At 61.6% G+C, this 15,581-nt stretch overlaps 1 protein-coding gene across 6 annotated transcripts in view; it reads right to left on the minus strand.

The window, feature by feature from the left end:
- Positions 1-409: 409 nt before the first annotated feature.
- Positions 410-15,581, minus strand: part of CARD11 (caspase recruitment domain family member 11) — a 108,164-nt gene continuing 92,992 nt past the window's right edge. For 4 of the 6 annotated variants that reach the window (XM_027527029.1, XM_027527028.1, XM_027527033.1 and 1 more), the window contains exons 13-25: positions 15,038-15,138; positions 14,001-14,053; positions 11,824-11,956; positions 11,031-11,232; positions 10,531-10,657; positions 8,038-8,278; positions 7,086-7,182; positions 6,634-6,729; positions 5,061-5,196; positions 3,711-3,890; positions 3,278-3,402; positions 1,909-2,024; positions 410-1,069 (exon numbers count right to left, since the gene is read on the minus strand). In XM_027527029.1, coding sequence (XP_027382830.1) covers positions 865-1,069; positions 1,909-2,024; positions 3,278-3,402; positions 3,711-3,890; positions 5,061-5,196; positions 6,634-6,729; positions 7,086-7,182; positions 8,038-8,278; positions 10,531-10,657; positions 11,031-11,232; positions 11,824-11,956; positions 14,001-14,053; positions 15,038-15,138 — 1,812 coding nt within the window. In that variant the 3' untranslated portion in view covers positions 410-864. The remainder of the gene's footprint in view (positions 1,070-1,908; positions 2,025-3,277; positions 3,403-3,710; positions 3,891-5,060; positions 5,197-6,633; positions 6,730-7,085; positions 7,183-8,037; positions 8,279-10,530; positions 10,658-11,030; positions 11,233-11,823; positions 11,957-14,000; positions 14,054-15,037; positions 15,139-15,581) is intronic. The other 2 variants (XM_027527034.1, XM_027527032.1) reach the window with 1 other exon arrangement.

Consider the following 15,581-nt stretch of genomic DNA (forward strand, 5'->3'; position numbering starts at 1 on the left):
GCATCGTCCAAATCAGGACACATCTTAGTCAGAGGGTGCTATTCGTTATTAACCCCAACCCAGATGTAAATCAGGTGTCCTGGGAAAACTGGGGTGCGTCGTCACCCCACCTTCACCCTGCACATGACTCGGAGCCTGAACTGAGCTTGCTGGGGGTGGTTTGCAGCTAGGAAGGCTGCAAGAGCTGAAAGTCCCTCAAAGTGGAAGTGAACGTCACTCAGCTGTGTCTGACTCTTTGGGACTCCATGGATTATAACAGTCCATGGAATTCTCCAGGCCAGAATACCGGAGTGGGTAGACAGTCCCTTCTCCAGGGGTTCTTCCCAACCCAGGGATGGAACCCGGGTCTCTCGCATTGTGGATGGATTTCTTACCAGCGGAGCCACCAGGGAAGCAAACTATCAAACGGTTGAAAATAAGGACATGGAGACATTTTAATGCAAGAAAAATAACAGCATGGCACACTCCCCTTCTGCCTGGGAATGCGCCTCTCCTGTGTCCAGAGGGCTGGGGGACGCCTGGCTTTCCGGCCCCCACCCAACTGGCAGCTCTCTTGTTCCACGCGTTACATTCAACTGCTGTCCCGGCTTCCCACTGGGCTCTGTGTCCTTCCTGGGGGAGTCCTGTCTCCCCGCTCAGGCCAGCACTGGCTGGCCGACTCAGCAGGTCAGCGCCGGGTGGAGAAGACTGGCTCCTTGCTCCCTTCGGAGACACACCTGCCCCCGGCGCTCCCTGGAGGGGCTCCCTAACCCGGAGGACGGAGCACCCCCCGCCCCAGGCCGTGGAGGCGGTAGGGTGTCCCTTGCCCCTCGGGATCCGGACACTCGGCCCCGAGTCCCGCTCAGACTCGGCGGTGGCCCCGCCTCACAGCTGGTCCTCGTCCACCCAGACGGTCTTGCGCTGCTCCTCGGCGATCTTGTCTTTGATGACGCGCAGCAGCTCCTCCACGCTGCCCCACATGTCGGCCTCCACCGTGGCGTACAGGCAGGGCAGCGCCTCCAGCTCCTTCTCCTTCAGCCGGCACAGGCGCAGGAACTCGTCCTCCGTCTCGGGCCGTGGCAGCATCTTCCTGCAGATGGAGCGGGAGGGGAGAGACGCACACCGGGTGGGCCAGGCTGAGGGGCGTGGCTTGGCCGCGCCCGCCCCGCCCCGCCCCGCCCCGCCGCACCGACCCCCCGCCCCCGCCCCGCCCCGCCCCACCGCCCCACCGCCCCGCCCCCGCCCCCGCCGCCCTCCCTGGGTTTCTGCACCGTCTCTTGTGCCCTTTTATTCTCTTCATCAAGGAATTCTAAGAGGTGCGGCCTTGTTTTTTCAAAAAATAGGTCCATTTTAATTTTTAATTGTGATCCAGTTCATTGAAAACAAAATCTCTCATCTTGACTATTTTTAAGGGTATGGTTCAGCAGTGGTTAAGTGATTCACATGGATGTGCCTCCATCTCCATAACTTTTTCATGTAAAACTGAAACTCCCCACCCTCCCTGTCAGCCCCTGGCACCCACCCTTCTACTTTCTGTCTGTGTCTGACTTCCTGAGGGCCCTCAGACAAGTGAAATCATGCAGCAGTTGCCTTTCTCTGTCTGGCTTATTTCACGGAACATCATGTCCCACACGGCCTGGTGTGGTCTGGGCCTGGCCTCGCTGTGGTGCGCCTGCTCCGGAGGTGTTGGCTTCCCAGACCACCTGGGGCCCCTGGTGCTCACCCTCCCGGGAGTGTGTGCATGTGAGTGTGTGTGTGTGTGTGTTACTGTCTTCATTGTTGGGGCAAGGGCCATGTCCCCCTGGATTAGGACAGACACTAAAGGGATATTCAGGGGGTGGGGGTGTGCTGGACACAGTCAGCTGCTCTTCCTGGGAACACCAGAGCTTGGGGAGTGGGGGACCGGGGGCGGGGGTCCTGGAGCCCTACCGGAACTTCTTGATGTTCTTCTCTGACACGCGGACGAAGAGCACGATGGGGTAGATTCGGGACTTGATCAGGTCTCTGGTGCAGCTGATCCCTGCCTCCAGCAGACAGTGCTTGTTCTGCAGGTACAGCGGCTGGCGGTCACCGGGGGCCCACCGCCATGCCAGCCCACCTGGGCGCCTGAGGCAGGGCCAGGCTCTATGGGGCAGAGCTGGGGGCGAGCTCAGTGGACTGCCACAAACTGAGCGTGCCGGTGGAACCAGCCCCCAGGTCCAGCGGCAGAGATGGCCATCTCCCGGCCCCCATGCCCTTCCGGTCACCGCTCCCCTGTCTCAACAGCATAGCCACTCCTGGACTCCTAACAGCACAGATTCTTGAATGCAATCTCCTTTGCAGAGGAAACGATCTCTGTTCCAACCCTACCCACTATTTCCCATCCACCCCAGCTGTCAGAGTTCCCTGAACTTTAATACCCAACAAACTGTTCAAGGCTGGCTGACAGCTCTGCTCGAGCTCTGATCAGTGTGACAAGGCGGCAGGGCACGGGAGTGACCGTCAGCTGGATGGCACAATTTAGAGTTCCCGGCTGGATGCCTGCTCCTGCCGCCCCCAGTCACTGCCCCAGAGAGATTGAGAGCCCCGCCTTTGTTCAGACCCAGATTGAGGAAGAACTCTGTGCTCAGGGCCGGCCAGGGTCGTGAAGCCCGAGTCCAGAAGATTCCAAATTGCCTGTAGACAGCTTTCCTGCACCCCTGCCAACAACACTCCTGATGGTCCATCTCCCCGGTTTGGAGAACAGGGTCCCTGTTGCCCGCTCGCTTGCTACCCCTAGCCCCTATTATCAGAGCCAGGCGCACACACATCCCAGAACAACGTGGACCAGAGGACCAGCACCAGGAAGCCATTGGAAGGAGAAAGGGGAGGGCCTCCCTGCTGGCCCAGAGGTAAAGAATCTGCCTGCCAATGCAGAAGAGGGGGTCGCTCCCTGATCCGGGAGGATCCCACGGGAGCCTGTGCTCTAGAGCCTGGGAGCCGAAACCACGGAAGCCCAGGTGCCCTAGGGCCCGTGCTCTGCAAGAAGAGAAGCCATCACAGTGACAGGTCAGAGCACTGCAACTGGAGAAAAGCCTGCACAGGCATGAAGACCCAGCACAGCCAATAAACGAACGAAAGTACAGACATAAAATTACTAAAAAAAAAGACATAAATAGAAGGGGGTTCCAAATGTAAGTGCCTGTCAGAGCCGGGGAGCAGGGCTTGGAGAAGCCTGCACGTGGCAGAGGCAGCGAGGACGAGATTTGCCGGGCCGGGGGTGGGCGGGAGGGGAGCAGGCCTGCGGCCCCCAGCCCCGCCAGACTCCAGCCCTCCTCACCTTGGCCGCCACAGCCTCGATGTGGGCGGGGACCACGCACTCGAAGGTGTTGGGGTTCTTCTCCCGCGAGTGGATGATGGTTTCTGTCTTCTGCTTCCTGAGGAACTCGTCTCTTGTAACGACATCTGCGGGAGGAGGGGCCAGTCCTGAGGGCAGCTCGGGGGTCTCAGGCCCACTGTCCTCTCGGGGCTCTGCTCTGCTTCCTGGGCTCCACGGACCTGCCTGTCGGTCCCTTTCTGCCACATTTAGACCCTGAAGCTTCTCAACCGAGGGCAAGGTCGGGAACGCACTTTACACTCTCCACGGCAGCCCACTGTCTGCACCCTTCCAGCTGCTCTGGAGCCCTTGATGGAGGGGCAGGGGGAGAGGGGAGGAGGGACAGGAGGGACGAGGGTGGGCAGGAGGAGGGGGCGGGGCTGCCGCGGGGGCTCACCTGGTTTGCACATGGTGAACTCCATCGCGCCCCCGGAGTTGAGCAGCTTCTGAACCAGCGCCTTGGCCAGCATGGTGGGCGTGAAGAGGACGGGCCGGCGGCGCTCGCAGTAGAAGGCGCGTACCAGGCTGTAGGGGATCAGGCTGAGGTTCTTGCCCAGCTCGCTCTCTGGGTCCAGCTCTGGGAGGGGGCAGGCAAGGGCTGGTTATGGCTGGGCCGGGGCACCCGGGGGCCCTCCTGGCCCCACAGAGCCTTGAAAACCATTTGGGGGTTGGAGGAGGACATCTTAAAAGCAAGGCACACAGCGACGCACGCCCGAGGCCCGGGATGGCCTTCCACCACCAGGAGAGTTTAGGCCTGACCCGAGGGCAGGGCCGTTTTGGGAGCTGGGGCGACAGCGCTGGGCCAGGCAGACAGACGGCCCAGCCCACGGACCAGGAGGGGCGGCGGTGGCAGGAGGCGGACAGCAAGCCTGGAACACACTCCCGCTGCTCAGCTCTCCAGGGAGGGCCTTGGACTGAGGCTGGACTGCAGAGGTGCCCTGGCCCTTGGAAGCACCAGCGCCAGAGCCACCCTGGCCCCAGGAGGCGGGTGAGAGGCCTGGGCCCCACCAGCAGGGCCTGCCCCGGGGGACTGTGCACCGAGCGGCCTCTCGCCGGCTTTGGGATAAATGGCAGGAGGCGCTCAGACGGGAATCAGTAAGTCAAGGCTCCGTAGCAAACAGCTCCAATTAACATGGGCGTCTGGGCTATGCTTTATCAGTAGTCATGTCATGTACAGATGCTGGACCATAAAGAAGGCAGAGCGCCAAAGAACTGATGCTTTCGGACTGTGGTTCTGGAGAAGACTGTTGAGAGTCCCTTGCACTCAAGGAGATCAAACCAGTCAATTCTAAAGGAAATCAGTCCTGAATATTCACTGGAAGCTGAAGCTGAAACTCCAATACTTGGGCCACCTGATTCAAAGAACTGACTCACTGGAAAAGACCCTGATGCTGGGAAAGATTGAGGGCAGGAGGAGAAGGGGACGACAGAGGACGAGATGGTTGGACAGCATCACCAACTCAATGGACATGAGTTTGAGCAAAGTCTGGGAGATGGTGAAGGACCGGGAAGGCTGGAGAGCTGCAGTCCACGGGGTCACAAAGAGTCAGGACTTGGTAACTAAACAACGATTGGGCTCCAACCAGCTGCAGGGGGCATCAGTGGTGGGGGAGCTCGGCAGGACGCTGCCCAGGAGGCTGTTGGTCCTCCCGGCCGCGTCAGGGTGGCTCCTCCCCGGGCGGCACAGCCCTGCTCTCGGGGACCCCCTTGGCCCACCCAGACCCAGAGGCAGCCGGGTACGCAGCACCTTCCTGCTTCTCGGTCAGGAGCTTCGTGGCGTCCAGCGAGGACCGGGCCAGGCTGCCCCGCGGGCTCCCCGAGACGATTCGCACCCGCTCGTGGCTGTTCATCCGCTTGTACTTGTTCTCGGACCTGCTGACGAACTGGGGACAGAGGGGAGGGCGTGGGGACGGCCTGCCCCGGCTCGGGAGACCTCCGCTCAGATCCCAGCTCTGCCTCAGGGCCTGGGCCCCACCACCGAAGACAGGGGACACCCAGCCAGCAGCACAAGGTCTTCAGCGTCTGGGACGCAGTCAGCGGGCAAGTAAGTAGATACATGCCCACGCCCGCCTTCCTGGCTGGACGAGACCTGCCGGGGCGCTGGTCCCAGGCAGGCCCTCACTGGAGCCCCCTACAATCCTGACCACATCTGGGGGTCCGCAGGCACTGCGGGGCCTGGCGCGCTCCGGCTGCCCAAGGCCCGTGTCTGGGAGCCCCCACTGGCAGGATGGCTCAGACGGCCCACCTGGAGGGTGGGTGCAGGCGACGTCACCTCCCTCCCGGGGTCCCCGAGTCTTCTGGGGGGTGCCTGCGCCCGGCTACGACTCAGAATGGAGTCCCGGAGGCTGCTCTGAATCCCTTCACGCCCTCCTTCTGCAGGAAGCAAAGGCCAGGGCCCTGGGCTGTCGGCCCCGCTTGGTTATTAACCAGCCTTTGAGCAGGTCACCCCAAAGCTCAGGGGTGTGGACTTGTGTAACGTGCGGCCACAATAACGCATGGCCTCACATGGCCCTGCCTCCCTGTGACTCTGACCTCACCAGGGTCCCCCTCCACCTCCGTGAGTGTCTTTCTGCTACCTATCCGCCTCTACCTGGGCTTCGGGGTCACACCGTCAACCATTTCTCTGGGTTTCCTATGTTGCAACACGAGGACGGAGCGGTGTAGTGACGTGCTGGCTCCACTGGGCCTAACTAGCACAGCGCCAACTCAGGAACGTCCTCGCGGGACGACTTCGTAACAGAACTCTTGGCTTTTGCCGACCGGCGATAGAGAAAAAGGCTGCACAGATGCTTACGTTCATATGAGATCACTTCGGAACATGCCACCCACAGGCTGTTCATTGTTCCTCGTGTAATGATCCACGCACCCTCCCGAAAAAAAACCTTTTACAATCAAGTGTGAGGGAAAAATTCTTTCTGGTCACAAAGAGCTAAAACATTTTGGCGTCAGATAAGAGTTAAAGAATCTGCTGGAAATCCCCTTTCTCCTGGGCTACTGGGATGCTCAGAGATCAATTTAATGCTGAATCTGACAGACTAAACTGACCAGGATCTCTGGAAGGTCTCTCTCCTCCTGACTTTTCTATGAATATCTGAACAACTAAGGCGTCCAAGCTTCTTTTAGCCCTAAGCGTGCTCCGTCTTTTATGGACACGGGGTCTGTTTCCTACAGGCACAGAGTAGTCCCCCGACCCGTCACTGTGAGGATGAAGTGGGGCAGGGGACGTGAGGTGCGGTGGACACATAGCCTCCGCTTCTCGGCAGGAGAGAGCCGGGCAAGCGGTGCAGGTGCCGAGAAGCCTGCAGGTGTGAGCGCTTTACCTGAAGGAGCTGGCCAAACAGGAAGCTTGCTCGGGAAAGGCGGGGACTGACCCGGGGGTCCGTGGTGGGGAGCGGTTCTTCGGGCTGCAGGGTGTTCTGAAACCAGTGATAGACCGGTCAGAGCCTCCCACGGGCTGGTGAGAGCAGGAGACGGCCCCCCTCCTGCCCAGCCCCACCCTGGGCAGACGCGGGCAGGTGCTCAGCGTGGATCAAAGCGTCCCGGACGCAGGAGTGAGCTCTGGGGGTGAGAGGGGCCTGAGGACTTGTTCCAGCAGAGATCACAGCTGGGTGAGGGCACAGACGTGGGCCTCCTTCTGGGGGGCCCCCCTTTTCCTGAGGAACCCAGTCCCCTGCGGTCCATCATCCTAGCTGGACTGGTGGCTCCTGCCTGGGATCCCCTCCAGAAAGGCCCCGGGAGGCGGGGTGATGCTGGCGGGGCGCGGGTGACCTACCCGGAGGGCCCGCAGCGTGTGGTGGGCCGTGTCGGCCTCCTCCCGGCTGCCCCGGTGCATCAGGCGCTGAAGCTTGACCAGGAGGAGCTGCTGGGCCCTGGGGAGGCAACGGGAGGGCAGAGCCTCAGGGGCTGGACCCGGGGAAGCCGGCAGGGACCTGGCCGGGGCAGGGGCTGGACCCGGGAAGCCGGCAGGGACCTGGCCGGGGCAGGGGGCTCTCTGCAGGCTGTGAGCTCTGAGCCCCAGGGAGGACTGGGCACTGAACATCTGGGTCTGAACCCTCTCAGGCACGGACTCATCCTGGTGCCTGGGTAAAGGCGCTTAACTTCTCTGAGCCTCAGTTTCCTCATCTGTAAACTGGGTCTACTCTTGCTGGCCTTGCAGGGCTGGCCTGGGCAACAGAGCTGGAGTCTCTTGATAATTTACAGGTGCCTGGGACGTCTGACCAGGGGGACGATGATGCTCAGCCCTTGGCGGCTACTGCTGTATAATTACGGAATGATGTTGGGGAGGTGGGAGATGGAGAAGCATAAACTCAGGCTCTAAGTGTCCAGCAAGGATGGAAAGAGGGTGTTCTGGGAATCGGTGAAGCAGCAGGATTTAAGAAAACAACGTCCACGGAGGCAGTTGCTGTTCAGTTGCTCAGTCGTGCCTGACTCTTTGTGACTCTATAGACTGTAGCCCGTCAGGCTCCTCCATCCATGGGATTCTCCAGCCAAGAATACTGGAGTGGGTTGCCATTGCCTTCTCCAGGGGATCTTCCCAAGCCAGGGATTAAACCCACATCTCCTCCATTGGCAGGCAGATTCTTGATCACTGAGCCACCAGGGAAGCCCTTCTGGAGGCACACAGGGCTTCACAGAGGAGGAGGGAATTGCGGCGGGGGGGGGGGTCGCCGGTCAGCAGGCACAGGCTCCCCTGAGCCCCCTCGCCCCGCCGGTTCCGGCCTCACCGGCTGTAGCTGGGGATGGTGCCCATGTCCAGGTCGTGGTCCGTGAAGGGGTCGACCCGCGCACACAGCCACTCATGCTTGTCCTGGTACATGGTGTCGCGGACGTGCACCACGTCGTCGCACTTCAGGGACATGGAGCAGGCGTCCAGCTGGCTGCAGATGTTCAGGTTCAGCCGGATGTAGAAGGAGTCCCCCGACGTGATCAGGCCCTCCTCCATGTCCTTTAGCAGCTTCCGGTACCCTGCGGGAGGAGGAGGGGGTTCCAGCTGTCGGCGGAGGGCCTCCTGCTGCCAGGCCACCCCCAGAAGACGCCCCGGGGTGCGGGCCTCCTAGGCCTCACGGTCAGGGAGACGTCTGTCCTCCCCGAGGAGTGAGCAGCTGAGTCACTGGTGCGCTTCCCTCTGCCTCGGCTGCCAAGAAGCTCAGGGCAAAATTTTGTACCCAAGTTGTAACAAACCTAGGAAGCTGGTGGGCGCTGGGTGCCCTACCCGGAGGGCCCTCAGATGTGCTATGATCTCTGTTCCTCACCAGCCGTACACTGGGCTTGTGTTTTACCATATTTTCTTTAATTGAAGCGTAACTTATATGCAGAAAACCCCATCGTCCTTAAGTATTCGGCATGACGGGTTTTCACAAATCCCTACGCCTGGGTAATCACCGCTCAGAAGCCTGCGGGGTAACCACCATGCCGCCTGCCAGCGCACGGGCCAGCTCTGCCTCACGTCACATAAGCGGAAGCAGGCACGCTCTTCCGTGTCTGGCGTCCTCTGTGTGCTGTCACGCCTGTGGGATGCTTTTTTCATCGCTGTAGAGTATTCCGTGGGCTGCTGCCTCCTCCCTTCTCTGGTGTGCACGTCTGTGCCGTTCCCAGAGTTTGGCTATCATGGACAACTCTGTGACGAGTGCTCTGATACCTCTGCGGATGGATGTATTCATTTCCCTTGACCGTATACAGAGAGGCAGAATCACTAGCTCACTGACTGTACATTTAGCTTTAGTGCACGTGTGGGCTCAGATGTGTCTGACTCTTTGTGACCCCATGGACTGTAGCCCACCAGGCTCCTCTGTCCATGGGACTTTCCAGGCAAGGACACTGGAGTGGGTTGTCATGCCCTCTTCCAGGGGAATCTTCCCAGCCCAGGGACTGAACCTACATCTCTTCCATCTCCTGCACGGCAGGTGGATTCTGTATCGTTAGGCCGCTGGGGAAGCCCACATTTAGCCTGAGTAGATGCTGCCAAATGGTTTTCCAAAGTGGTAAGACCATGGCACGTGTTTTAAACCTTAGTTAACACCTTCGTCCTTTAGTGTAAAATTTTATGAATGCTTTGGAAGGAAGCAGGACATAACGCCATGAATACAATAAATGCAGTAAACTTCCCGCGAATGTCCAAGGCATAAATCCATAATATAAATCCTGAAATTGGCCCCACACGCAGAGAGCTGGAACACAGCAGAAGCTAAAACAGTCCTAACAGCCAGACCCCAAAGGACCTCGCCAAATGCCCGCACCTCACACGCCAGGGAGACTCAGGCCAGGAGGCCTATCTGATCGCATCTCTTGGGGAGATGGGGGTCCCCACCCGGGCCCTTCCCACCGCCCTGGTAGGAGGTGACAGCAGCCCCACCAGGGAGGACAGGCCCTCCAAATGGGGTCCTGCCAGAGGGAATGCTCTCACTGCAGGGCTCTGCTGCTGCACAAGCCAGGCACGCCTCACCCCGCACCCTGTGACCCTGGGGCCGGCAGGCAGGGCCGCGCCCACAGACTTGCTGCTGGGCTGGGACGCCAGGCCTGGCAGAGCGGAGGAGCCTGCCTGCCCGCCTGCGGGAGCCGGAGGCTGGCACCGTGTTTGGGGACAGAGCATCATTACCATCTTCCGCATGGACCCGGCGCTGCCGGGAAGGAGCGCAGGCAGGCAGGCTGCAGTGGGGAACGGCTAGAGTGGCTATTTATGCTCTGTTGAAACATTCATGAGCCCTGGCGGTTAAAAATAAGATCCAGCTGCAGAGATAATCATGCAGGAGAAAAAACCCAGAGGTGAGAACAGGAACTCAGAGTTTGGGAGAGAGAAGACACTGCCCAGGAGGGCTGCGGGCCACATGAGAGGCGGGGTGAGGCTGGGCTGTCTTGGCTGCGGTGTGGCTCAGTGGACCTGCTGGTGCTGGAGTGGCCACCCCAGAGTCAGCGTCCACGTCAAGGCCGGGAGGCCCGGGAGAAGCAAACCTCAGTCTGGCAGGGAAGCGGGGGGTGTCCAGGCAGTGACGTGGCTGTCGGCCAGCAGTCTGCTTGGGGCTGGACATGCTGTCTTCCTGAGAGCTGGTCAGCAGCCCAGGGAGGTCAGGGCAGGTGTGCGCACGCGGGTCTCCATGTCCGCCCTTCCCCACCCCTGCCCCACAGCTGCCCTGCTCAGTCCTCCCGACCTCTCGCAGACCTCCTGCAGAGCAGACGAGGTGGGGGGCGCGTGCCCGGCCCTGCCCCGCCCGGGCCCTCACCTTCCTGGTTGACCTTGTAGTGCAGTGTGACCGGGCCGCTGCATCGCTGGATGGTCCAGTGCGCCTCCTCCTTCGTGCACGCGTCCAGGGGGACGCTCTGCCTCTCGCCTCTGATGCAGCCTTCCAGCTGGATGTCAGAGACACACGGTCCGACTCGGGCTCTGCAGCGAGGTGGGCAGAGCTGCGAGCGCGAGGCTGCCCCACCCACCCGAGTAGAAGTCCCCCCAGCGAAGACCTGCTCAGTGCTGCTGAGGGCAGGAAGCCCCCCACTGAAAGGGGGTTCATGTGCCTCCCATCCACTGCCTGGAGCGTGCGTGTGCATGTGCACAGGCTCTAGAAACATTCGAGCCAACAGTGGAGGAGAGACAGGCTCAGAGAGGGGGCTTCCGGCGAGGAGCTGACGGGCCTGCCCCTTCCCCGCTCCCTGCTCCAGGCCAGGCATTCTTGGCTCAGGGCAGAGGAAACAGAGCTGCCGCCTCCCCGGGCCCCCAGCCCCTCACCAGCAGCAGCTGGTGGCCCTCGCGGAGGCCGGCCTTCTCGGCCAGGGAGCCCGGCTTGACGGAGTGGACGAAGCTGCCGCTGGCGTTGCCCCCGAGCAGGCTGAGCTGGGAGATGAGGCTGTCGCCGCTGAGCGTGGTGTGCTGCACCGAAAGCCCAGGACCCCGCACGTGCCCCACGGACGTGACCGACGGCCGGAAGGGTCTGGGGCAGGAGAGAAGACGGCGGGGAGGGGTTGGGGGGGCCGGGGGGGGAAGACAGCTGTGGTCAGAATCCCCAGCCGGGACACTCAGCAGGGGCCCAGGTCGCAGGAGCAGACACCTTAGGAGAAACTGGAGAGCGGCTCCCACCGGGGTGGCACAGACCAGAAGCAGGGGCCCCGGGGACACTGCCGCCATGAGCCTGGCGCCACACGCACCCTGCTGCGTGCACATTGGGTATGACGGCTGGCCGCCCTCCTCGCACCCCAACAGGCCCAGGGCACAGCTCACCGGGTTTCAGGGAGTCACCCCAGGGCCTGGGCCCGGTGGGACATCAAGAGTCCTGTTCCTGGTCTCTACCAGGCCGTGACCCCCGGGAAGCCCCTTCCTCTCTGGGTCTGAGGAGGGGTCAGGGGAAGTGATTCCCAACTCTGGGACCCTGTGATCCCTGGACCGATTCTAGAGTCCAGTCTAGGAATTCGGAAGATCCCCGTTGTAGGGATCCAGGGGCAAGTGGCCTTCACCTCCTCCCTGCCCCCTTCTCAGCCCCCAAGCACCCCCGCCCCCAGCCTCCCCTGTCCCACGACCCCAGTACCTTTCTAGAGAGAACTTCCTAAACATGAGGTTGACCTGTTCCAGGTCATAGGCGTCCAGGCCCTCAGACTGGTGGGAGGAGGAGGAGGAGTGGATGGAGGGGGGCCCAAAGGAGCACCGCTCGTGACTGTCATCTGCGAAGGACAGATGGACCCTCAGGCCCCCGAGTGGACCCGGGGCAGGGAGATGGCCCCTGGGCTTGCTGGGATGGCTGCGGGGGTCAGGCCGGGCACTCCTGCCCCTGCTCCCCGCTGCCTGCCTGCCTCCTGGGACATCTCCCCACCCCCCACACCGATGAGGGAGCTTGGGGAGGGGGCAGCCTCAGTCAGCTGCTGCCTCAGGCCCTGGGGCATCGAGGGTCCAGTCCTGGCAGCCCCTTCAGCACAGCCATTCCCCTGCCTCCAGGCGGAGACTCTGGAAAGGGGTCTCTATCAGCAGCGCTTGTTAGACTTTTGTTATTGGCAGTCGCTTCAGTCGTGTCCGACTCTTTGAGACTCTATGGACCATAACTCGCCAGGCTCCTCTGTCCATGGATTCTCCAGGCAAGAACACTGGAGTGGGTGGCCATTTTTGCCTCCAGGGGATCTTCCTGACCCAGGGATCGAACTGGCATCTCTCGTGTCTCCTGCATCGGCCGGTGGGCTCTTTACCACTAGTGCCACCTGGGAAGCCCTTCAAATCGGGGCCCGTGTTTTCATTTGCGGTCCTCAGGTCTCACCACCAACTACAGCCCCGATGGGGTTAGGGTGGGGCTGCAAGAGCACTGTCTGGGGTAGGAAGCCCCCTCTCCTCCCAGCTCAGTGGGACCCCAACCTCCTGGGAGAGGAAGACACCCACCCCGCACAGCTCAGGCTGCCTGGATGGGAGAGCCGCAAGCCTTGCCCTGCTCCTGGCTGATAACAAAGGCCGCTCTGCAGAGGGAATTTGTCCCGACGCTGCAGAACGCTTTGGATTGCTGCCCGGAACTCTCTCCCCAGCTCTCCCCTCTGCAAACTCCTCAAGTTCTTCCCATTACCCTGCCTCGATTAGGTGCTGACCTCTCTTTAACACTTGATAGCTTCTGATGGTCCCCAATTAAGGACAGCCACTAATCTTTCACTTTATCTGCCGGCAGCCGGAGCTGGCGAGGGGATGGATGAAGGCTGGGGGAGCCCTGGAACTGAGGGGGCTGGCGGGCCACACCCAGAGGATTCTGAGCCAGGCTCCAGGCTGCCAGCTCTGGAGGGGCCGGAGAATGCGGCTGGCAGCCCAAGGCCACCACCCGAGATGCCAGACCCTGCCTGCTCCTCTCGGCCCTGTCCCTTCGGACAGAAGCTCAGGTTCTGCAAACCTGCCTTGGTCTCCCCACCGGGTCACAGCTGTGGCACTACGGTCTGTGCCACGGCAAGAGCTCAGGGACACTCGGAACAGGGCCTGGAGATGCTGGGGGCCTGGACGTGTGCTGAGCCTCCTTGCTGTACAGGGCGCAGGCTGGAGCCACAAGCAGCTTATCACTCTGTGTGACGGAGGCCTTGTGCCTGGCTCTGCGTGGCATGCGCTGGGCCACGGGAACACCCCCCCCCCCCGCCATCATACAGCTCTGCCCGGGCGCTGGTTCAGGGTGACTGCACCCCCAGGCTCCCCGGTGCTCGCCTGGCCCACGCCCCCAATTCAGGGGGTGAAAACCAGCCTTCACAGCCGCCCCACCTCCATCCTAGGGCCCCGGACCCCACACCTGCTACTCGTCTTGCTGAGGTGGGTTAACGGCTTAATTTACGCCCAGACTCTTAAGAGGCCCCCCACCTCCAGTCCACCCTCTAGCGTGCTGCTCCTGGGTCCCCCTAAGACTCTGCTTCTCCAATCGTACCATGAGAACAAAAGCAGCTGGACAAACATCTGCTGACAGACACTGGGATGGACCATGGTGCCTGGCTACAATTGCGGGAGCCATGCTTTCTTAAAAACGCAGACCTCACTGATCCTGCACTCAGCACTGGCCTGCTTCCCCCGTCCACAAAACAGAGGCTGGGCTTCCGGGGTGCATCCTGGCTCAGGGGCCTGTCCTCCGTGTGCACTCTCAGAACCTGCTCTTCACACGTCTCCTAAGGCCCTCCCGTATGTGAGGCCTTGCCCCAGGCAAGGAAATGGCCGAAGTGGCCTCCGCGCTTGGAACGCCTCTCAGATCTGCTAGGCACCTACCATCGAGGTCTAAGGCATCGAAGCCACCGCTGTCGTTGTCTTCCTCAACTGTGCTGCAAGACACAATTGGGGGGGGGGCGGGGGGCTCTCTTGATTGTGTGCAGGTGGTTAAAGGAGAGGGGAGCTTCCGGAATGTTCCGGCCGTGTGAGAGGCTCTGGTCCTGAGAGGGCAAGGTGGGCAGGAGGCGGGGCTCTGCGGGTGCGTGGAGGGCTGTGTGCCACGGGAGGCCTGCACGTGGCTGGGTGCACGGCCGGGAGGGCAGGGCAGCCCTGGAGCCTGCAGAGGCCCTGTTAGCGGGGATGAGGGTGACTCTGAAGGGCCGGGGAGTGCAGTGCCCGGCGGCCCCATCTGCCATGCCCCACTCACTTCTCTGCCTGGACGCAGAGTGCTTAGTACCATTTATACGCGGAGGGGGCTGCCTGGCGTGACGGGCCCAGAATAGCGGAGCCTCCATCAGATGGGACTGGCGGGCGTGAGGTGTGTGTTCTGGGACTCCTCACTTGCTCCCCTGGGGTTCTTGCGATGGACTAATGAGGCCCAGGCCAGGTCACCGGCCCGACCCGAGACGGAAACGCAGTCCCGCCAGCCATGCCTTGCTCTGGCCCTTCCGGGCACCACCACTAGCCTCTGACTCGGAATGTAAAATACCCGGCTGACGAGGCATGTCTGGATGCCCGGGCGCTATCCCTACTGTGGTTTCCACCCTGGGGACACTGATGGTCAGGAAGGAGGAGAGGGAGGGGGAACGGAGGGGGCGTCCCCAGGGTCTCTCCCTCTCTGGGCAGAAAAAGCCACGCTCTGGAACCACGGGAAGGAGACATCTGATTTCTGGGTAGCAGGGAGCAAAGCAGCATAGGTCTTATCATTTGCTGGCTGCAAGGATGACCCTGGGGAAGCCGTCTCCCTTCCTGGGGCCTCAGGCTGCTCATCTGTAAAACAGGCACCCTCCCGCCCGGGTTTCCAGCTTCCCCGGAGGCCCGCTGAGTCAGCCAGCACCGGGAAAAAGCCCCACCCGCTCCCTCGGCCCGTCGCCCACCTCCGATGAGGCGCGTCTTCTTTGTACCGTCTGACGATGGAGTCGTTTCCTGGGGGCTCGGCCGTGATTGACATGATGCTGGAACGGCTCCGATGGGGCTGCTTCAAACACACGCGCGCCGATGCGTTACGGATGAGCTGGGTATTCATAGGCTGTGCCTCGGCAGGCATAAATATTATATACACGGGGATTAAATCTAACTTAGAGGCTACGCAGGCAGTGTGGGCCGGCAAGCCAGGTCTCGGCGGCGACCTTGGCTAAAGAAGGCTTGTGCTCAGCCTAGGGCTGGCAGAGCCATGGGGCCCGGTGCCCATCTGCATGTCCATCTGCTCGCCGGGGTAGCGGGACAGGGGAGGCGGTGGGGATCCGAGGGGGGTGCCCTGCGTGTGACTGGCATAGGCTCAGCTCTGCCACAAGGGCTGCCCGGCCGTGGGTACCTGCAGGGGACGAGAGGGAGACCTCTGGGCCCGGTGGGGTTGGGGTGGGAGCAGGCCACGGATGCCCTTGCAGACAGCGCAGCTGCTGCTGCAGGATGACCCTGTGG

Source organism: Bos indicus x Bos taurus, chromosome 25, assembly GCF_003369695.1.
Source record: "Bos indicus x Bos taurus breed Angus x Brahman F1 hybrid chromosome 25, Bos_hybrid_MaternalHap_v2.0, whole genome shotgun sequence".
In the NCBI taxonomy this organism is placed as follows: Eukaryota; Metazoa; Chordata; class Mammalia; order Artiodactyla; family Bovidae; genus Bos; species Bos indicus x Bos taurus.